The sequence below is a fragment of the Tiliqua scincoides genome, chromosome 8, assembly GCF_035046505.1.
Source record: "Tiliqua scincoides isolate rTilSci1 chromosome 8, rTilSci1.hap2, whole genome shotgun sequence".
In the NCBI taxonomy this organism is placed as follows: Eukaryota; Metazoa; Chordata; class Lepidosauria; order Squamata; family Scincidae; genus Tiliqua; species Tiliqua scincoides.
In genome coordinates this window covers 12,692,384-12,714,910 of record NC_089828.1, presented here as the reverse complement: position 1 = coordinate 12,714,910, position 22,527 = coordinate 12,692,384, and the positions used below count along the sequence as shown (strand labels likewise).

Sequence of the window (22,527 nt, the reverse complement as noted above, 5' to 3'; positions counted from 1 at the left end):
TTCTCTGTACAGGCTTACACAAGACTGTTAATTGATACATACCAATTCATTTTCCCACTGTGTAAACTTAACACTGTAAAGGATGGATAAGCAAAACTCAGACAGGCCATGTGGTACAATTATAGCCATACATGTTTCTAGATTCTTGACACCACAAGCTTCTGATGAAACTCTGCTACATTCTGCCCAATTGTGCTTGAGCAAGGTTCTCTTAACATATATACATACTATAGTGGTTTACCTCAGTTATTCTGTGCCAACAGTACAGAAACAAACATCTGTGAATTTTGTGAAACTGGGATCTACAGTAGACCCCCATGGCGTGCCATCTTCTGCAACTGAATCTCTCTACAAAAAATGACTGGGGGAGGAACATTTCACTCAAAAGGCTTTTACTGTTATATCACTCACGTATAATAGGTGCTACCACTGATTGCATGAACTAGGCCAAAGTTTGCCTCCCCACAGATCACACTGTTTACATGCTGAAGTGCATGAGACTGGAGTACGTTTAGCCACCCAAAGCAACTGCCTCACCCTATTTCATGAGTAGCCTTTATAAACATAATAGCCCTTTCTTGTGGGGAAGTGTCACATGCATACTGGTACTCCTACAGATTTTATATATCAAATTTGAAAGGTTGCTTTAAAAAAAAATCATATACTCTGGTTTTTAAACAAACAAGGCACAGTCTGAAAGTACATGATGTTCCTTGTTTGTTGGGGGGAAAAAATCAAGAGTGTGGGATCTTAAATTTATCCCAAATTCAATACTGAAGCTAGAGAGGTCAGAGTCTGGGTCAGTGCTTGGAGAAGAAAGCATGTAGGAATCACCATATATGCTGCCTTGAGCTCCATGGGAGAAAAAGCAAGATAAAAAGTGAACTAAATATACAACAAAATGTCCCCATTTCTCAAGAAAATTCTGGGACAACTGTACCAATGGACCAAAAAGTGTCAGTTTTATTTCTTCTGTATAAATAATAAAAAATTGCATTGATTGCACACAAATTTTGAGGTATAAAAATATATCTTCTCTCTCCGACACACACAGACACACAGATTCTATATACAGCGAGAGTCAGATAGCTAAAACATATCCAAAACCTGCCTAAATATTTATGATAGATTGTTCATGTAACAATCAAATAAAGGCCAAGAAACACACAACTCCGTCACAAGAAGCTTCCTCCACAACTTTCATTTAAATATATTTAAGTATCTCTTTTGTGAGATTGTTCAGAGAGTCCTCGATGTTAATCAAAATTTATTTGTGGGCTTTCAAAGCCACTGTCTTGTTGAAAAGCCTTTGTATCTTGTACCTGTTTCCTTGAACGCAGCAAGTGGTAGCTTTTTCCAAGAGTTGGACACAATCCAGCACCACTCTGTTGGGCACTAGCAGGACTTAATTTGTTGGTATTTGGATGTGGTACGTGACTAGGATTCACTGTCAGGTGGCCTTTGCTATAATTTGTGACTTGGCTCTTCAGGATTGCCTTGTCTTTGTAACTGCCAGCTTGTTGACCCAAAACAGAAGCATCTTCCTTGGTGTAAGAAAATGGGTCTGTCATGGGAAACTGTTCACAGGATCCTACTTGGGTGCTGGAATTTGTTTTCTGCACAGGATACAGAAACGCATCATTGCTGTCCAAAGGAAGAGTCTCACTGACCAGACTCCACTCAGTGGAGCTTCCTTCATCCCTCACTGGAGTTTCCTGAATTTCCAAGGCTTGAGGTTTCTCACACACTGTCTTTCGATGTCTAGTAGACAGGATACATCCAGGTTCATTCATATCTGGTCTTTCATTGTGGCTCAACAACTTTACTCTAGATATCCCAGAATTAGAACTGGGACTTGTAGAGCTGTCTGGCTGAATGTTTCGGGGCTTCACTTGAGAAGTGTGCAAGAGAGGATTTTGGAGTATAGCAATGTTTGCAGAATGAAGTGGATCTCTGTCCGCATTTTTATCTTCGCTGTTAGCCAAAAGCAACTCAGCACCTCCTGAAGTATCACCCAGTTGTTTAAAAGATCTCCCACCAACCTGAGTACTGGAAGTCCGGGCAGGCTGGCTTTCAGCATCAAGTCGCTGTCTTAAGCAGCAAGGTATACGTTTTTGAGAAGCTGAATTACTGTTTTTTTGCCGAATACTTTCTCCATGTATTTGGCTTTCTGTTGGGGCTGGTCCAGGTGGATACAAGCAATTTCTTTTAGGTTCCTCAGGCCCAGATGTAGAAAATTGTGACAGGGCTATAAAGTGGAATAGGAAGGAAGAGGACATTTAAATCAAGCAGTAATTTTGAAGGAGAAGTACATCCAAGTTTTCAGTAGTTCTTCAATGAACCCAAAATACTTCATTATGCATAGATGTTTCTTCTGGAGAAACTGAACACACTGCTTTCCTTCAATACTGAAATCATGCTTTAAAAACAGGGGAGAACCCGCTTTCATATTACCATACCTGAGTGTGAGGCTTTGCTCTGGGCTGTGTTACGAACAGGAGTTTCTAGTATTTTGGCCATTGTAGCAAGCTTGCCAGCAGCACAAATGATTTTCTTCTCCGCCCTGTGGGAAACCCAAGGAAGGTTTTCAAATGTCCTGTTCTTCCCAGGCTAATTTAAATGACAGTTTTATAGCAGCATATTATGGGGACCTTTCCAAATCTACTACTGATTTAAAAGTTAGGAGAACTTGTGCAATAACAGGACACACCAACTTTGCTTGGCAAGGAAATAAGACACAGCATTTTGTCCTCAATTCTACAAAGCTGGTGAAGAAAAGAGGCGTAGACATTAAATAACTACTAAGCAAAAGAATGGAAAGTGTGCGGTAGACCACATTAATGTCACAAATAGCATGAAAATCTGTCACCAACTCAGACACAGCATTCAGTGATTCATTTCTCAGGCAACAAAAATTAAAGTCATTTTCAATGATATCCTGTAGCTGGCATGCTCACACACACTGTTCAATTAACTTTAAATTGCTAATGTGGGAGCTCCAAACTCATGAAGATTAAGGCTGTCTTTTTATAAGACAAGGAGAGCCATGGGGTCCAATACTATCCAACTTTCCAGTGCTGATGCAGCTGAGTCAGTGGGGCATGTGCTGCATTCTGCGGTGAAGGGACAGTCACGGAGGCCACCTCAAGGGGACTTTTGTTGCTTTACCTCAAAGTTGCATTGCAGCTGCTTCAGCACTGGAAAGTTGGATAAGATTGGGTCCATAATCTTCTGCAGGTTCATGGATTCAGTGCTGAATCTTTCACGCTCATCACCAGTATTGTTGCAACCATGACTCAGGCTACAAGAGGAAAAAAAAATAAGTGCCAAGCCAGATAGAGTAGGAGAAACATCTTGTATTCCTGCTGCATTCCCTTTATACAACTACCTGGGGAGAATGTTTCCACTGCTCATATAATCAGTATTCAAAAATTAAATATACCAATTAAAATATTAAACATCTCCTTTCTCCTATTCTTCTGTTCATCTTTAAAAGGTATTACTACATTACTCGCTGCCACACAACTACAACTAATATAAATAACTACAACTACAGCTAATATAAATAAGAACAGTTTAATTGGATTTTGAAAAACGATTTTGCGGATTGTCAAAGTATCTTGCTGGGAAGATAACAAGCAGTCCTAATCTGTGAGTCTTAATCACCAAAGTAACTCAATCTTTCAAGCAACCGGAAACTGTAATTGGGTATTACACAATGATGAAAGTAACAAGGCTTAAAAAAAAATCTTACAGTAATTAATCAAAAGAAACATCAGTGCTACTTAATATCATTAGAAAGACCTTACCCTTCATGCTTCCCATCATCAATCAAAAGCTGCTGAAGACAAATTAGATAGTATTTCCGCATTTTCCGGGCAGTCTCCTGACGTTCTCTTAATACTTCTGCTTTAATAATTTCTGCAGCTCTCTCTTTACTTTCACGGACATAACGAACCATATCACCTACAAGCAGAGTTGTATACATACAACAAAAGTACAAGCTCTAGAGATGCACACCACTGAATGAAAAAGCCAATTTTTAAAACATGTAACAGCAGAAAATATAGAACCAGAAAGATTGCTGGGGCAGGGAGAAGACAGAGGTGAGGAGGCTAGTCAGAAATGTATTTTACTGGTAGTCTAACTTCAATTCCACTATCGCAGGCATGCACATGGGTGAACTTTGTTACTGGGCACTTAGGAACTTTTAAAGCACTTACTTTTAATTTTGCCCACTGCTTTAATATACTGAGAACGCATTTCTTCCAAGGCTTTTCCATCACAGGATACAAAAGTCTCCGAGATAGAGCCCTCCGATGAAGCTCTAAAAGCAAACAAAAATTCACCACTCTAAAAATGGAGAATGAAATTGCAACTGTTTACACATGGCTCTCACTTCTTTAGTTACCTGGGAGGTATGTGGCATGGTTTCAGATCTTCAGATTTGTTCTTTATTGAAGAGTTTTCATCTCCAATTTTTTCATTTTCTAAAAAAAAACACAAAATATTTTAATTCTTTAAAAAGCATATGCAGAACTTCAGTACAATGTGAAGTTGCCACTAAGCTTTCCCTATCGCAGTTGCTGCTATCAGAGTAATAAATACTTTTAAATCCTACAGAAATATGCAACATAGGCTGTTCACATTTATGCAGCTGATGGCAATGATACACAGAGCCAGCATTCACCTAGAGAGATAATAGTGACACAGTGCTAATAAGGAAAAGTGCTAATGAAGCAACTGGGATCTTCCATGCGACAGGGATGACACACTTCTGTCTTAACTTTGCTTTCCAAGTCCCATGTTTTACTTGATTCAGAGGCCCTATGTAATATGGACTCCTCCATCTAGTAGAACTGCTGGTCCCTATGCTAAACCCTAATGTTAGGGATGAGTAAGTTATAAAACGTGAATGTGCTACAGCAGTGTTTCCCAAGGTTTGTCCTCCACCATACCACTTCACACAGTCCACCTATTTGAAGTACCACCAGAAATAACTGGCGATGACAACATTGCCAGTTACTTTTGGGTTGGGAGGCCAGATGCAATGCGACAAGCTCCAGTAAGAGGCTCAGGGTGGATAGGAGGGCTTTTGTGAGTGCAGAAAAGCATGCTTTGGAGGCTCCTACCATTGTTTGTTCTGTAGCGTTCTTTGTTTCACTGCTGGGCGGCAGTATCCAGGGGTCCCTTGAGTACCACCAGGCACCATCTCAAGTAACACTGGTGGTACCCATACCCACTGGTTGAGAAAAGTAGGAATTTCTTACCTGAGAATTCTAGTTCTGGGAAAGGAAGGATGGCATTCCTACTGCTGGGATGCCCCTCCTCCTAGAAGGTAGGATTGGAACCTCTACAAACGAATACTCCTCCCACATTGGGGGCATCCCATGGTATTCCCCAGTCTGGACTCAACAAGCAGGAAAAGACCTGATGCCCCCCTGCTCCTCCACAGCGGCCTGGCCCTTAATTTGTGGCGTGTCTGCCACGAGGGTTGACTATTGCAATACCTAGCCAACTGTAGGAGTAACTACAAACCCCAACAACCAACTAACCCCAACAACCATGCAAAGAATACCGACTAGGGTTTCCTGCCCCCCCCCCGTGGGGAGGCCTGAAGTCGCAGCGCATCCCCCAAGCTGGAGAAGTGGCAGGCGGAATGCCTGCCTTTCCCAGAACTGGAATTCTCAGGTAAGAAATTCCTACTTTCCATGGGAAGTAAGGCTGGCATTTCTACTGCTGGGATATACCAGAGCCAACCAGAAGGGTGGGCCAGCGAGGGGTTGCTCACGGCCTCACCACCTGTTGCAACACCTGACGCCCCGCAACGGCGTCCGATGAAGCGGCTGTGGTTATCCGGTAGTGTCTGGCGAAGGTGTGGACCGAAGACCACGTTGCCACCCTACAGATTTCAATGAGGGGTGCGTATCCGTCGAATGCCGCCAAGGTGGCAGCGCTCCTGAGGGAGTGGGCTGTGATACCTTCTGGGGGAATTTCCCCTCTGGCCTCCAGTCGTACACGCCTTTAACCAGTGCGCTAGCGAGCTGGCTGAGGCCTTGTGGCCTTGTTTGGAACCCTTGTAGGTTACAAACAGGGACTCTGACTTCCTGAAGTCTCTAGTGCGCCTGGTGTAATAACTAAGGCCCTACGCACGTGCAGAGTGTGCCATGCCTTCTCCCTGGAGTGCACCGGCTTGGGGCAGAAGGATGGGAGAATCAGTTCCTGGGCCCTGTGAAATAGGGAGTTTACCTTTGGGACAAATGTCGGATCCAGGCGGTGTACCACCTGGTCCTTATGGAAAATGCGCAGCTTGGGGTTGATGGACAAGGCCCCAAGCTCCGAGATCCTCCTGGCTGAGGTAATCGCCACCAGGAAGAGAACCTTGAACGTGAGACCAGAGGCTCGAAGGGTGCCTGAGTGAAGACCTCCAGAACCTTGCTCAGGTCCCAGCTAGGGAACTTGTGTACCATCGAGGGTTCAGCAGTGCCACCCCCCTTAGGAACCTGCAGACATGAGGATGGGACGACAGGGATTCCCGAGCCCGCTCCCAGCATGCTGCCGAGGGCCACCACCTGCCTCTTGAGTGTTGGTGGACAGACCCTTGTTCAGGCCCTCCTTCAGGAAGGCCAAGACATGCTTTACCCTAGCCATGACCGCCATGACCCCCCTAGCCTCCGCCCACCTAATAAAGGTGCACCAGGTGGACTGGCACCTTTCCTAGTGGAGGACTTGCGTAAGCCAGCAAGGTGGTCCTGACCCTGGCAAAACACCCCAGCCTGACGCGCGTGCTCTGCTCAACTTCCATGCTGTCAGATTGAAGAGGTGTGGCTGTGCCATTGGGCCCTGGAGCAGGAGGTCCTGCTGTAGTAGGAATGTCCAATGGTTCTGTGTTGACAGCCATAGGAGCTCTGGGAACCACAGACATCTGGGCCACTTGGGAACGATCAGAATGACTTTGGCCCGGAGCTGTTTGATTCTGTTGAGACGCTGGAGTAGCGGAACTGGTGGAAAGGCATACAGAAGACCCTGAGGCCAGGGGTTGCTTAGAGCGTCTATGGCCTCCGTCCCCTCTTGTGGGATCCTTGCAAAGAATCTTTGGATTTGCGCGTTCTCTCTCGTGGCAAAGAGGTCCATGAGTGGAGTCCCGAACCTCTCTCTCACCAAGCTGAAGACCCGCGGGTTCAGCTGCCACTGTCTCCAGGACCCGCCGCCTGCTTAGCCAATCTGCTGTGGCATTTTCCACTCCGGTCACATGCTCTGCCTGTATGGCTACGAGATGGGCTTCGGCCCAAGTGATGATGGCTGCCATGTGATGATGGCCTTGTTGACTTGCCAGCCTCCTTGTGTGCCAAGGTTAGCACCTCACGCTTGTCCCTGCTTTCTACCAGCAAGGGGTCAAGGGCCTGACCAAACAGTTTGGACCCCGTGAAGGGGAAAGCTACCAGACGTGCCTGGGAGTCCTGGTCTACGTCCCAGTGTTGCAGCCAGATGTTCCTCCTAGCCACTACATTCGCAGCCACCGCTCTAGCGCTGAACTGCATGGCCTCCAGGGATGCATCTGCTGAAAAGGCTGCCGCTAGTGACAACTTCTTGAGGGTGTTACGTGTGGGCCTAGACAGGGACTTGTCCGAGGCCATCAGGTCCTCCACCCAGACCATGAGCCCTTGTCATAATGGAGGTGGCGGCTGATGCCCTAATGGCTAAAGTAGAGTCCTCAAAGTCCCTCTTGAGGGCATTCTCCACCCGTCAGTCGCAAAGGTCCCTGGGGTCCCCCTCCTCCTCTGAGGGCAGCACAGCTGAGGAAGATAGTGCTGCAACTGGGGAGTCCATGCCCGGGAACTTCAGCTGCTCCATAAACTCTATTGTCTGCCAACTGATGTTATCGCAGAGCGTGGGGTATGCCTGGACCTGGTGGGTGCCCCCCATTCAGCCTCTAGGGGCTGCCTGAAGGGGTCTGGGAAGGGAACCACAGCCTTGGTGGTGGCCTTCTAGGAACGGAGAAACTTGGAGCTGGGTCTGCAAGGCTCAGAAGCTTCACTTGCCTTGGTTACCCCTTCATTACCTAAGTTCAGGATGCCTGCTGCCTTGGCCAGAATGCGTGGGTACAAGTCCAAAGGGAAAAGCTTGCCCCCACTTTCCTCTGGAGGCCCTTCGTCGTCACCAGTGAGCTCCCCCTCCTCCCTGGAGTCCTCAGACGGGTCAGGGGTGACTGACTCCCAGGGGAGTGAGGAGGCTGCCCTTCTGGGTTCCTTGGTCTGCTTGCGGTGGTTGGGCTTGTCTGACTCGCCCTTTGCACCTTTGGCCTTATGCCGCTTGTGTGGGGAGGGCTCCCTCTCAGGGCTGCTGGAATCCGAGCTGGATGATTATGGGGGGGCGTTTATGCTTCCTCTTGCCCCCCGTGGCACCGGGGCTGCTGGCTTCCCCCAGGATCTGTCACACCATGGTCTCAATTTGGACCTGGGGCGGCACAGACATCCCCCCCTTGGACTGGCCCATACTGGCTTATGGTAGGCCCATGTCCCCCTGGGATCATTAGGAAGGGTTTTGAGAACAAAACGGCTAGTATTATAATGCCGTTGTACAAATCTATGGTAAGGCCACACCTGGAGTATTGTGTCCAGTTCTGGTCGCCGCATCTCAAAAAAGACATAGTGGAAATGGAAAAGGTGCAAAAGAGAGCGACTAAGATGATTACGGGGCTGGGGCACCTTCCTTATGAGGAAAGGCTACGGTGTTTGGGCCTCTTCAGCCTAGAAAAGAGACGCCTGAGGGGGGACATGATTGAGACATACAAAATTATGCAGGGGATGGACAGAGTGGATAGGGAGATGCTCTTTACACTCTCACATAATACCAGAACCAGGGGACATCCACTAAAATTGAGTGTTGGGCGGGTTAGGACAAACAAAAGAAAATATTTCTTTACTCAGCGTGTGGTGGGTCTGTGGAACTCCTTGCCACAGGATGTGGTGCTGGCATCTAGCCTAGATGCCTTTAAAAGGGGATTGGACAAGTTTCTGGAAGAAAAATCCATTATGGGGTACAAGCCATGATGTGTATGCGCAACCTCCTGATTTTAGAAATGGGTTATGTCAGAATGCCAGATGCAAGGGAGGGCACCAGGATGAGGTCTCTTGTTATCTGGTGTGCTCCCTGGGGCATTTGGTGGACTGCTGTGAGATACAGGAAGCTGGACTAGATGGGCCTATGGCCTGATCCAGTGGGGCTGTTCTTATGGGTAACTGCGGTGCCAGGTGGGTCCTAGAACTCCTCCCATCCACCTTGGGGCTGTGGCCCCAGGTGCTGCAGGTTCCCATCCTCCATGGGGGGGGCTGCAAAGCTGTAAAACGGGAAACAGTGGGGGGGGGGTCAGCACAGCCTGTCTGGGCGCTCACCCTTCCCCCCCCCGCCGTACTTCCCTGCTTGCCTAGTGGGCCTGTCCTACGGGGTAGGGCAGGTAGCCCACCTGGGAGGTGATGCCTGGAGGAGGGAGCCTTCACTGCAACCCGCCTGGGAGGGGTGCCTACCCTGCGGTAATTGCGCTGTGAGGGGTGCTGCAACATTGCCCACCTGGCGCGCTACCCGTTGGTGTTCCTGCTCCCCCCGCACTCGCCCACCGCTGCATAGAAGGGGTGGCCGCGCTGTCTGGGGGCTTACTGGGTCCGCTGCTGCTGCTGCTGTTACTGGAGGTAGGTCTGCAGGGGGCTGCGCCAGTTGAGGGGGAGACACCGCCGCCGCCACCACTTGGGGGGAGTGGCAACCAGTGGGCGCTTTGCACCACTGCTGGGCTACCACTGGCCTGAGTCCCTACCACGGAGAAGGGGGGAGGGTCCAAGATGGCGCCCGTCCCATGGCTCCGGTGCTCCTTGCTGCTGCAGCAGAAATCTTACACTTTAGGTAGGAACTTTATACCACCTCACATTACTTCAGAGATACTGCTTTTCAATACATCAGTTCACATGTTCAGCTACCCATCATCAAGCACAGAGGAATCAAGCAAAACACATCATGAACTAGTTCTCAGCATTATACTGATTCAACAGGTACTAAGAAAAGAACCATGTCACAATTATCCAATGACAAATAAGGGTACAGACCTTGGACTTCCTCTGACTTTGCTTTTTGTTCCTTCACTGCAAGCTGGAGATGTCTGCAAGCTTTGTCCAGTTTCTTTTTCAAATCTTGACATTCCCTTTCCTTTCTTTCAAGCTGCTGGCGACAGTGTTCACAGCAAGAGTCTGCTTGGGACAAGAGACCTCTTCTCTTACACTTTGAATCTGCAAACACGCATCACAAAAGTTATAGACCATAGTGGGACTAAGAAAACTACAATAAGGAATAAGGAACGAGGCAAGACACAAACTGCTAAGTTACAAATAGTGTTAGAATTAATATTTAAAACTGAGCATGCAACAGACATATCTGAACAGACGTAAATTTGCCTGTAGGCTCTAGTTGTATAAGGAGTGCAACTTTAGCATGCTTACATGACTATCAGAAAACCAGAGTATAAGAGTGGAGAAAAGGTTGCAAACTACTACTCTCCATGTGGTTAGTTTTCATTTGATACCACCAAAGAATGGAATGGGGAAAAGTGCAAGAGTAAGTGGTCAGCAGTGGAAGAGCCAACTAAGGTACAGCTTAGTCATACTTCAACACATTCTTTATTCTCAAATGGTCCATTAAATTGATTAATATCCTTGGACCTATTCAGTTGTAGCACTGAGTCACCAACGTGTCCCCAAAATTATATCACAGTATTTGTGCAATGCAGCTTGCTACCAGAGTGCCAAGTACTAGAGTGAAAAAGCAAAATTTTATTATTCCCCCATTGGATATAAAACCTCCAGTTTAAAACTAAAGCAAAACACAAAAGGAAATATACCAAAGTCCATTTCAGTCTCCTGCAAAGCTGGTTGCTTTCTTAATATCCTTTGGAGTTCCACTTGCTTTCCTAGGTCAAACATGGAAGGCCTTGCTTTGTCCCCAGTCTCTTCTTCACCACTTCGAATATAAGAGTGCTCTTGATCATTGCCATTATGGTTCAAATCTTCATGTTTCTGCAATTTACATCATAAACTTACAATTCCAAAAAACCGGAAGATTCATCTGTTTTAGGAAATTAGCATGATAGAAAGTTGTACCTTACTGATTACACACACAAAAAGGAATGAGTTAATACCAAGATTAATTTCTATATTGGTTTTCAGGCACACAGTGCCTTAACATTCTTCTTTATCTTTACAACAAACCAGTGATATAAGCTGGGCTAGAAAGTAATTGGCCAACGTGCTACCTTAACCAACTCTATAACTGCACAGCAATTTGAATCTAAATACGTAGTGTTTGGACACCACACACTATTTACACATCAGTCAAGGAAGTACTTCAAATGGCTTGCAGCAAAAAACTCCGGGTCACTATTTTTAGTATCAGCTCTATCATTTCTGTTCAGTTTCAAAAACTAAGTTTACCAAGAGGGATGGGCATTATAAGAGGAGAATTAGCCTAACTCAGTTGTTCCCAAATTGTGAGCAGTGGCCACAGAAACTGGCCAGGGGCACTGTGGATTTCTCACAAAAAAGCCACCATCCTGTACAATGAATAGGATTGTAGCCCTATTGGGAAGCACTGGCTAAAGGCCCAGTAGTATAAAGGAGCCACCAGTAGAAAGTGTTTGGGAACCACTGGCCTAACCGGTAGCAGTTTTATTAGATAGCCAAGAGCAATCTAGCTCTTTTATTGGATAGCTAAGAGCAAGATTTGGAGTTCTGGTAGTACTGAAGATTGTAAATATTTTTAGGTTTCACCAGAAATGAACAGGAAAATGCCTATGTCAGGCCAGTGAAAATTTATAATAATGCAAAGTAGATTTTGTAATTTTTATTATGGGCTTTATACATATTAAGATGGAATATGTTCTCTAGGTGTAAAGTTTCATTTAAACAAACTCAAATAAATTGGTTGCACGGTATGACCATTACGAAGATAAGAAAGCTCTTCATACTGACAATTTTCAAAGAAAGCTCACTTTAAGAGGCACTTCTGGACTGTCCCCACATCTGTCACTACACTTGTTCCTGGGGGAAAGCTAAAGAGCTCACAAAGCTACAACTAAAGGTACAGGGGATGGAAACAGGGTCATCTGACTGACTTTTGAGGAAGTCTCTCTAGAATGAACCAATGAGGAGACTTTTCTCATCTCCACAAACATCAGTGGTACTGCCCTTTTTTCTTTTAAACCTTCCTCTTCATCTTCATTGACTATGCCATATCCTACCTGCTCAGTTCTCTCCGCCTAGAGGGCAAATGAAACTAGGTTTCTTCACACTGAGGGGACACTTGCAGTCACATATACACACGCCCACAACAGAACAAAAACACATTGCCATCACTGATTTTCTTAAGATGCAGAGGAGCAGTTTTAACTTGGTAATACATTCAGCTATAACATTACAGCAGTAATACATTCAGCTATAACAGCGGAACTTCCAAGAAACAATAGAGAAGGTTCTAATGTAACAACAACAAATGTGTGGAATTTAGTGACACCAGGCAAATCAGTCTAGCTCAGTGGCATTCAAACTGGGGCGTCAGCCTGAGCCTCTAGCCCCCACTAGATTTTTATTTCAGCTAGTATTTTAGGGTGGGGGAGGGAGTTGTTTTCAGTCCTGTTACTAGTGACATTATGATTTTTATGCTGTCTTATTGTGGAAGCTTGCTTTTAGTAGTTTATATTATTAATTATCATTCATTTCCAAACTACTATAATGATTATTATGGAGTACGCACTGATGTTTTGGAATTTAACTGATTACTTGTGTTTTACTGTTATGTATTTAATGTTGTTTTATCGAATGTGAATTTGTTATAGATACATTGAGCTCAGAAAGGTGGAATATAAATCTTTTAACTACATACATACATACATACATATTCCCCCTGGCCACAAAAATGGGTGATTTTGCAAGAGTTAATATAGCCACTCCTCGACTCACTTAAGGCTTCCATTCTGGCCACCCTTACATAAGTTGATTTTTACGCAAGTCGGATGTCTTTCTGCTCATGCACAACTCCATGGAAGGATTTGGGACAAGCAGAGAAAGAGCTGTGCAAAAACAAGATGAGCAGCCCTCTGTTATTGTTATGGCTTATGGAATGCTTTGCATAAGTTCAACAATATGTAAGTCAAGGCTTATGCAAGTCAGCAATCTTCTGTATAGAAAAGCAGTTGGTGACATTTCTACTTTTGATAGGCTATGCTTGTAGAAATATAGTTGCCCCTCTCCCTTTACGTGTATAGTTCAGTGGCCTACAAATATTGTATTTCCAACTCAATGAATCCTCCATCCCTCTTTTTCCAGTTCTGAGATAAATATGTACGTCTCCCTATTTAAAAAAACCCCATACAACTGCAGCCCTATGCTTTTCTTCATGCTATTCATAATTTAAGCACACTAAAAATGCAGATGAATTTAAAGACAGACCCTTTACCCCAGGTGGTTTCTTTTAAAGATAATGAAATGTTACCTCATTCCACTCTTGTTTGGCCTTTTCTAAAATGGCGTAGACTGTGCCTCTATATGCTTTTTGCAGGCAAAATTTCAGCTTTTCTTTGAATGGGGGGTTAATTTCACCAGGAGCGACAGCATTCCATTTGGCTCGCCAAGTGCGCTCATCACTTGCACATTTGATTAAGTCCTTGTGCATTTCATCCAAGAGAAGTTCCACCTGAACTAGGATCCTGTCCTCATACTGGCGAACTTCATTCTGGAACCTCTTGGTTTCATGAACAGCCCATTCTTGCTGCTGCCTGGCCAGACAAACCTTCAACTCTGCTTCTTTTTGATCAAGGAGCTCTTGCTTTTGCTTTGCAAATTCTTCCTTTGCCTTTGCAAGCACTTCATTGATTTTATTCTTATGGTCGTGTAAAAAAGAATGGTAATCTTCCTCATTTTGGTGTTGTATCCTGAGAACTTCCTCTTGCTTTTCTTTGTTCCACTGAGTCTGAGCTTTAGCCAGTTCAGCTTTAACAACAGCAGGGATTTCTTCTTCTTTGAGCTCCAGTTCCCTTTTAAGAGAAAGTATCCTCTCTTCCAGTTCTTTGGTTCTTACTCTAGCTTTATCAGCATTCTCCAGTTCCTTCTTCCATTTTTCTTCAGCAGCTGAAAGAGTTAACGATACCTAAAGAATGCAACACATGACAGTCTGTCAGCAATTCTCTGAAGATTTTTCTGGAAGTCCTAACTAGACATAGATGACAAATGGACTAGTACAAAAATAATGCTGTGTGGTCTCCTAGACACTGTTGGGTGATCAAGAATGCTAACAGCAATACTTGCTCCTCCCTTTTGTCTTAGACTCCTGGAAAGCCATTACTATACTGAGCTAGACAACACTGAGCTAGATGGACCAGTAGGCTGACTTGGGTAGAGGCAGCTTAATCTGTTCATATGACCTAAATATCATACTCTGTCAATGCAGACCAAGTTTGTTGAGGTATAAAGCCGATGCAAAGAAATCTATTTAAATCTTGTCAACAAGTCAGGCTCGCTGGCTTTCTGCTACCTGTTTTGCCGTCCTGATTTCACATTCCTTCTCCCATTTTTCCTGAGCAGCCTTCAGATGAACTTTATACTCTGCCAGCTCAGGCAGTTCTTGCAGCCACCTGACACGGGCTTTGGTCAGAGCCAATTCCACCTACAAATGGTAAGTGGAAGTAAAGAGGAGGTCACTTCAACCAAGAAGACTGAAAAGTACGGTTTCAGTTCAGTTTCATTTAACATAAAAGGTAAAGCTGAGTTTTGACTTCTTCAATCCTGCACACAGGCTGCTTAAATCTCACCAACACGAATAAGATTTAAGCATTCCAACTACACACAGGATCTGTAGCATCAGACATTAAGATGCAGGTAAATGACTGTTATGGCATTTCACATTTTTAAAATATGAAGCAACTAAAATGCAATTTTCTAGATTCTTTGAAAATTTATGGAAACGATTTTTTAAAAATTCTGCTCTTTTTAAATTTATTAATCTGTTCCTAGGATACCTAGAGTTAAGCCTAATATGGTTAGTTACATCTGCTTCAAACAAGTGCTTATCATAATAAATTTGAGAACTTTGTTTATAATATTTATACACTGCCTTTAAACAAATAAACTTTGATTTGTCTTGCATGTGCTCTGAGTAAAACTTGGACACTATTAAAAACCGAAGCGAAATGATGGGACTGCTTTTACCTGTCTGGCAATGTTTTCATGATATCTTGCTTCTTGCTCTCTCAACACATTTTCCTTCTCCTTCAGCGCATCCTGAGCCAGCGACATCTGCTTGTCAACTGCCTTTTCAATCACCTGACTCAGTGGTTCAGCCATGATGGTTACTTGGTCCGTTTGGCTGCAACAGTCTTTGCTTTCCACTACATTTCTCTTGGTTTCTTCCAGAGCCTGAGCCAGCCTACGCTGCCACTTCATTTCAGTCTCCTGAATGGCTTGGTCTTTAATCTACATGCAACAAAGGATTTTTGTTTAAGGAGAAACTGGGAAATGTACACACAGAGGTGTGTAAATTAATCATCTGTTTAAAAAAAAACACCAACATTTTATAGGAATCATCTCCTAATAAAGTAAAATCAGGGCTTGGAACTTTTTCCAGAAGGGGGGAAAAAAACCAGTGGCTTTCCTTCAGAACAGTTTCACTGATCATAGTGTAATGAGAGAAAAGCACAAGTTACTCCTATCTCTTTAAAAATCAGAATATGCATTTAAAAAGTCAATTACTAGGAAGGTACAACTATAGAAAAAAATTTTTTATTTTATGGTTATGCTTTCAACAGCCAGGAAGAAGGGCTGAGTTCCTACAAAATCCTTGTAAAATAAGATGCCAGAATCCCTCACTCGTACATTCGTACAAACCCAAGCACACCTCATTCTGTTCCCTCTCCCAACAGGTTTTGATTGTAGCAACTTCATTCTCAATGTGCTGCTTGGTTTCAAATTCTTGTTCTTTCTGCCATTGGTTCTTTGCTGTTACAATGTAATTTTTGTATGTTTCTTCTAATTCAGTCTTCAGCTTGTTCAAAGATTCTTCTTTTTCCTCCAAAAACTGTTTCTTGAACTAGGCAAAATTCAGAAGACAGCTGAATAACTTCTGGAGAAAACACTAGCCATAGGCCTAGCCTGCTGTAATGTTCATTCTTCAGTACAGAATAAGATACTGTGTTGTGACGCACACCTCACCTTTTTGTACCTCTGAATTAGTTAGTACTTCAGAACAGAGTGCCCATACTCGCTCTGACATCCAAATAAGAGACTGATCGTTAACAAAGAAACGATCTGATAATAGCAAAGAAACATTCAGATAATAGCAATAGCTGTAACACAATTAACAAAGAAGCATTTTGATAAAACAATGACGACACAGGCCTGTGAATTTGAGGGTCAAAAAAGCTCTGACAACGTTTATGGTGGTTTTATATGGAGTGTCAATTCCAAAAATGGCATCAGTTTTTCCCTATGATGTCTAATTTTGGAGAAAAAGCATAGCCTTGTTAATGGTTCAAGTGGCTTCCTTGGGAGGAAGCCTATGCCACTGCACTCCAAATACCCAGGAATAGGTCTAACTTTTAAGACACTAAATGTGTGTTGTTCTGTATTAGATAGGCAGCTCTGGTTTTACACAGGTCTGAGTCTGAGTTACATGTTATTGAAATAAGGCACTTGTTCAATTAATACCAGAACTTAATTTATGCAGGCGGATTTCTGAAATAACACGGTCAACCTTCCCACATGCTCCCACAATGTAGTTACATGCCATATGTGTGATGGTGTTCACAGAGGTGCTGCTTACTGCTTTTGTTATGCTACATCTTTGCTTTCATAGTTGCTTTTTCAGCCATCATTATCTGTAGTCTCTCTCTCCCACACCATCAAAAAGAAGCAAAAATCACTTTGGGGGGATAAATTTTTAGTTTACATGTTTTTGAGATACATGCTGATTTCTCAGAATGTAATCCCCACATAAAATGAGAGATGCCTGTATAGCCAACCTCAGTATAACACTGGCATCAGGGTACAGCTGCCATCTGTGTTATAAGAGAAACTGAAACTAAAAAACCCATAGCCTTCTTGGAAGACAGAACCATACCCATGCTATATATAAAACTGCAATATAAACAAGGCTGTACTGTAATAATGCCTAGTTTTCATGGGTATGTCAACATAAAACATTTCTTAAGGTGTCCAATAGTATACTTGGTTTGTCTTTTTGTATCCCTTTAAATCTTCTCTCAAAACGTATTTTTTCCCCAATCAGTTTAAGGCTTAACCTCCTCTACCTTTACTCCCAAAGTGAAGCCTAAGAACATGCAATTGCACATAACCTTTGCCTCCCTGCCTTCTCTCATTTGTTAACCTTGCTTTTCCCATCTGTGCCCTTTCCTCTGTTGTCACCGCACCATTAATAAGATATGGGCTGTTTACATTAATCAATGAAAGTAAAATGTACAGAGATGATGCTCCATGAATCAATATCATCACCTTCAAGATACTACGTAAAGCAAAGTCACAAACCCAAAAGCTCTCAGACTCAACATCCATATAACAGGAGTAAAGTGCAAGACTTCCAATCTTTGCTATTATACAGAGCAAAACCCTTCTCTTACATATCGGACGGTGAAGAACATTTTCATATAAAAAGGAAAAAGACTCTGTTTATCACTGAACCATTATTGTCCAAAAATGCCCCTTAAAGATAATCAGTCATTGCCAGAGTAGGAAGCAGCTACTGAACAGGACTGATGCAGAACAACATTCATGTTAGTACAAGTGGGAGGAGCTACATATGATGTCACAATCTTAACACACACAACATTTTGAGAAAAGAGAGATATTAGCAAAGTAAGAACCTACACCAAAAACATTTTCAAATGTTGAAGAGTACTAAATATTAAACAGTCATGCATGTTTTCTCCCAATTTATTTTTTCATTTAAATAAAAAATGGCATTTAATAAATCACTTCCTTTCCAAGGCTATAAAAGGTGACTGAACTGCTGCTCTGCAGTTCTGGTTGCCAGTTTATTTCTAGGCACAATTCAAGTTGCTGGTTTGGAACATTAAAGCCCTATACAGCTTGGGAGCAGGGTATTTGAGGAACCATCTTCTCTCATATGAACCATCAACTGAGGGGACCCTGCCCTGCATGCCACCTCTGGTGGAAACCATCTTGGCAGCAACAGGAGTAGGACCTTCTCTACAGCGGCCCACTTACTATGGAATTCTCTCCCAGTTGAACTAAGAACTATGCTCTCCCTGTTAGCCTTCCAGTGAGGCCTGAAGACTTTCCTTTTTTGCTCAGTTTTTCTACTTCAGATGCATAGGTTTTTGTTTTGCTCCTGTTTTTATTCTGCTTACTGTTATGCTTTTATTCTGTTGCCTTGTTTTAGCTTTTAAGGTGTTTTGTAAATATCTATTGCTATTACATTGAATTTTGATTTGTGTTTTATTCTATTTGATTACTGTGGGTATTGTTCCACGCTTAATATATTTTATGGCTTCCTGTAAGCCATCTTGAACACCCCAAATATTCAAACTATAAACCTTTTAAAATACATAAATAAAATCTCTTTAACAGCTAGAGCTTGCGAGTACCTAACCAAAGCTAAGATGAAAACAACTTCATGCCAAACTTCAACGCCCTAACTACGGAGGGGATGGGAGGCAGAGGAGATGCATGCAACTAAAAAGGTAATTAGAAAGTAAACATATTGCAGGCAAGAGCCCTGAAACTGACAACCTCTCTTCAGCAAGGTAGGTTCAGACTGGGGCCACGCTCAGCCCTCTGCTGAGGAGACTAACAGTTGCAACTGGCCCTACCGACAGCTGGCGTGAGGAGGGGCTAACCATACTGTAAGGAATGACCCTTCTTCTGCCAGGGAAGAACAGCTTAATTCACTTTCCAGCTTAAAGCTTCATTTAATATTAGCCATGGTGGGGGCAGCAATAAACCTTGTTTGGCTAAAGCCCAGCAAGGGAAGGATGGGGAATTAATGCTTGAGAGGAGAGGGACTGTGGGGTAAAGCATGTGGTCTCATGGCATTTCCCTTTTCCCCAGCCTCTCAACTATGGTTAAGGAACTATCAGTGTTATATCTGTTCCACCCTGCCCACCAATTCAAGTGTGTCCAAACATTTAACTTAGGGCCCAATCCTAAAGTCTCCAGCCCCGGGTGTCACAAAAGTGCCACAGGAACAAAAGTGCAGGAAACAAAGCCGGCAGAGAGGCCCATATCAGTTGGGACTGGGCCTCTGTGCCAGGTGGATAACCGGCGGCACCACAGAGCAGTGAGTTCCCTGTGATTGGTGGGGAGGCTTCTCGGGGAAGGGGTGAAACTGGGTAGAGTGGGGGAGGACTGGAGGGCGGATCGGACCTGGGAAGGGTGGGAATTGTAGCAGAGACTGCTGCTGATCCCCCTCCCAGCTGCGAAGCCCAACATGGGTCTCCTTGGTTCTGCACCAGCTCGGGAGCTGGCGCAGATCCGAAGAGACCCACTGGAGCCAGCACAGTTCTACACAGGGTAAAGAAACCAATGTTCCCTTACCCCCAAAAGTCCTCTGGCAGCTGCTCTGGCCTCACAGGATACAGTGGCAGTCATTTCTGTGCCACATACTGCGTGGCTCCAGGGCAGCAAAGGATGGCCTGCAAGATACTTTATGAACAGAATTTCTGTCTTTTGCAGGATGCACCTCTAGTATAGTTCGTATGCAGTTATTCTCTCTAGTGTACATTTAAATGAAGGCTATTTTAGTATCTACCTTCTCTTCCTTCAGCTGTTGCTCTTGTTCAAATGCTGCCTTCAGAATGGCCTCTTGTTCATCTCTCTCTTTGCAGACTGCAATATAACATTCCTTCACTGAAAACATTTCTTTGTTCAGCTCATCAATTTCAGTCCTTGAAACACACACAAGGAGTTGCATTTTAAGAGACAATTTGGTTAAAAAGAAAAGACCTTTTCTAATAAAGCAAAATGTGCTCAAGATGTTCCTGGCAGTCTTGAATTTTGCCATGCAAATATTATCTTACTTTAACTGTGCGACATTCTCCTCATACGCATGGATGAGTTTTTCTTTCTCTGCAGCATGTTTTTCTTCCAGTTCTTCAAAATATGTTTTCTTCATGTCTTCATAATGTTGCCGATAGAGTCTTTCGCACCTGGAGGAGGAAGTACAAACACAAAGTTTACAGTTAGAATAATTAACGTTTACATTTAGGGAGCTTCATTTCCCTTTTCAGGCAAAGAGCAAAAGAAAAGAAAAACCCAAATACAACCAAGGTACGTTGAACATATCCCAATATAGAGATCTGCAGAAAGCAATGGACAACTAGATTATTCGTGCCTCCACACTACAGCAACCCAATGTCAAACACACATTGCTGAGCTGAGCAACAGGACTGTTCTGACTGATGTTTCATATCCACTTGGAAAACTACTTATGTAGACAAGACTGCACTACATCCAGTCCAACTCATAATCTACTTCTGTTTCCTTTATGGGGAAATCCAGATGGCAGCATCTGTCAACACAGGCATCAGAAAATATTAAATTTTGTTCTTTTCACACTCTACAAGATCACCTGTCAAGTGCTTCTTGTTTATCCTGATCCGAGTCCTGAACCATCTGTCTCATTTGATTACATAGGTCTTGATTTGCTTTCTTCAGTTTTTCCTGGTTTTCTTTACATTCCTGAACGCATGCGCTATAGCTCTGCTCAAAGAGAACAGAGAAAGAATGAGAAGTGTTGGCATTTTAAACTGGGGTTCACATGTTCACAACCATCAATATTTCCTTCCTTTAGGGCTACATGTTATGGGCAACCCCACCAAAAATAGCATCTCTATTTCATATCGTGTCAAGTTCTCCTCCTTTCCCCAACAATATATAGGAATGCATGCATGCATGCAGTAACATTGTGTTTATCTGTACCCAAACCCCACTTATGGAAGCCAATGCTGACAGGTGGAGAAACAAACAATGCAATGAGATAATAGTGTGTTTCTATAAGTTACAGGGAAGAATGGGGATCACCCAACATGGACATGTAATTTTCAGTAGTGTCACAGATTGTGAGAAAAGTGGTGTTTTAAACATACCTTAGCTTCTTCTTGCAAAGCCTGATTTTCCTTTTTGAGCTTCATGATTTCTTCAGTATTGGACAATAAGGCATAGGATGGACTTTCTATGTCTCTTGCTTTAGTCTAACACAAGAAAAACAGAATAAGTTCAGTCAACTATATTAGCTCTACAAAATAATGCTTGCTACACAGATCAGAGAAGACACTTGGCCCTCAAAATGCGAGCAAACAGAAACAGGCACAAACAAGCTCATGGTAGCCGCATTAGACTTGGATGCAGGACAACCAAGCTGCCCATTTTGGACTTCATGTGAACCCAGTCAAATAGGTTATCATATGAACTGGGCCACATTAATCTTTCAGTAGGTGTAATGATTGAGGGCCCAATTCTATGGGCCTCTAGCACAAGTATTGAGCTCCAGCACCAGGTGCCACAAATGTAAGGCACGTCTGTGATGGCCAAAGAGGAGGGAGCACCAGCACTAGCTTAGCACCAGGCGGATGCTGCCCAGAGCAAGAGAAGAGCTCTGAGTGGGTGTGAAGACTTTTGGGGTGGGGGAGGGGTTCTGGGATAGTGGGAGGGTGGAGTAGGGGAAGGAACCATCCCAGGAGGGGGGTGGGACTGGTGGAGCCCTGGTCCACCGTATCCTAGCCTCCATGCCGTGTTGAAAAGCCCAGCACAGAGGTTCTCAAGTCTGTGCCAACAAAATTGCTGGTGCAGACTTGAGAAGCCCCATTGCAGAGCTTGGGAAGTCCCGTTCTCCCAAGGAGACCTCCAGTGACCCTAGCGGTGTTACTGGATACAGCAGTAATCACTTTGGCGCCACTGCACCTGGCAGCACCATGGGGGATAGTATCGGGCTGCTAGAAAGCTATATAGGTCAAGAGACCTTTTTTAAAGACCCACTTCCAGGTTTTTGCTCCTCCATTGTCACCCCAGAATGCACTGGTATAGACGCTACACCTCATTCAGCCACAAGATGGTAAGAATAATGGAATGAAATAATTTCATTAGATTCTGTTATTCAACCTGTCTAGTGGCTGAATGAGGTGTAGCGTCTATACCAGTGCATTCTGGGGTGACAATGGAGAAGTAAGAAACCTGCAAGTGGGTCTTTAAAGCCCTCTTTAACACCAAGAAGCTTGCAACCAGAGCTGTTTAACAACACAAAGGTAGGAAATTGGATTTTGGTGCTCTTTTCCCCTTGTATCAAGGCATTTAAAGGTGGACCCCGGTTTCAGTGATGAATCAAATCATTGCATACCAAATCAGTGGATAACGAGATGCAACCTGAACACAACTCTGCTTACTTACCCAAGAGAAGTTTTCCAGAAGAAAACTGAATAAAACTCCTGATCATATTTATTGAGCTTAATAGTTTAGTTCATTAAAA

The 22,527-nt window shown here is 43.7% G+C and overlaps 1 protein-coding gene across 2 annotated transcripts in view; it reads right to left on the bottom strand.

The window, feature by feature from the left end:
- Positions 1–941: 941 nt before the first annotated feature.
- Positions 942–22,527, bottom strand: part of CEP152 (centrosomal protein 152) — a 46,015-nt gene continuing 24,429 nt past the window's right edge. The window contains exons 14-29 of one of the 2 annotated variants that reach the window (XM_066635582.1): positions 21,152–21,256; positions 20,635–20,765; positions 20,084–20,212; positions 19,816–19,951; positions 15,928–16,119; positions 15,243–15,506; positions 14,569–14,700; positions 13,531–14,184; positions 10,886–11,060; positions 10,098–10,277; positions 4,412–4,490; positions 4,224–4,327; positions 3,810–3,966; positions 3,169–3,301; positions 2,460–2,563; positions 2,166–2,248 (exon numbers count right to left, since the gene is read on the bottom strand). In XM_066635582.1, coding sequence (XP_066491679.1) covers positions 2,489–2,563; positions 3,169–3,301; positions 3,810–3,966; positions 4,224–4,327; positions 4,412–4,490; positions 10,098–10,277; positions 10,886–11,060; positions 13,531–14,184; positions 14,569–14,700; positions 15,243–15,506; positions 15,928–16,119; positions 19,816–19,951; positions 20,084–20,212; positions 20,635–20,765; positions 21,152–21,256 — 2,646 coding nt within the window. In that variant the 3' untranslated portion in view covers positions 2,166–2,248; positions 2,460–2,488. Of the gene's footprint in view, positions 2,249–2,459; positions 2,564–3,168; positions 3,302–3,809; positions 3,967–4,223; positions 4,328–4,411; positions 4,491–10,097; positions 10,278–10,885; positions 11,061–13,530; positions 14,185–14,568; positions 14,701–15,242; positions 15,507–15,927; positions 16,120–19,815; positions 19,952–20,083; positions 20,213–20,634; positions 20,766–21,151; positions 21,257–22,527 lie in introns of both variants that reach the window. The other variant, XM_066635581.1, reaches the window with a different exon arrangement.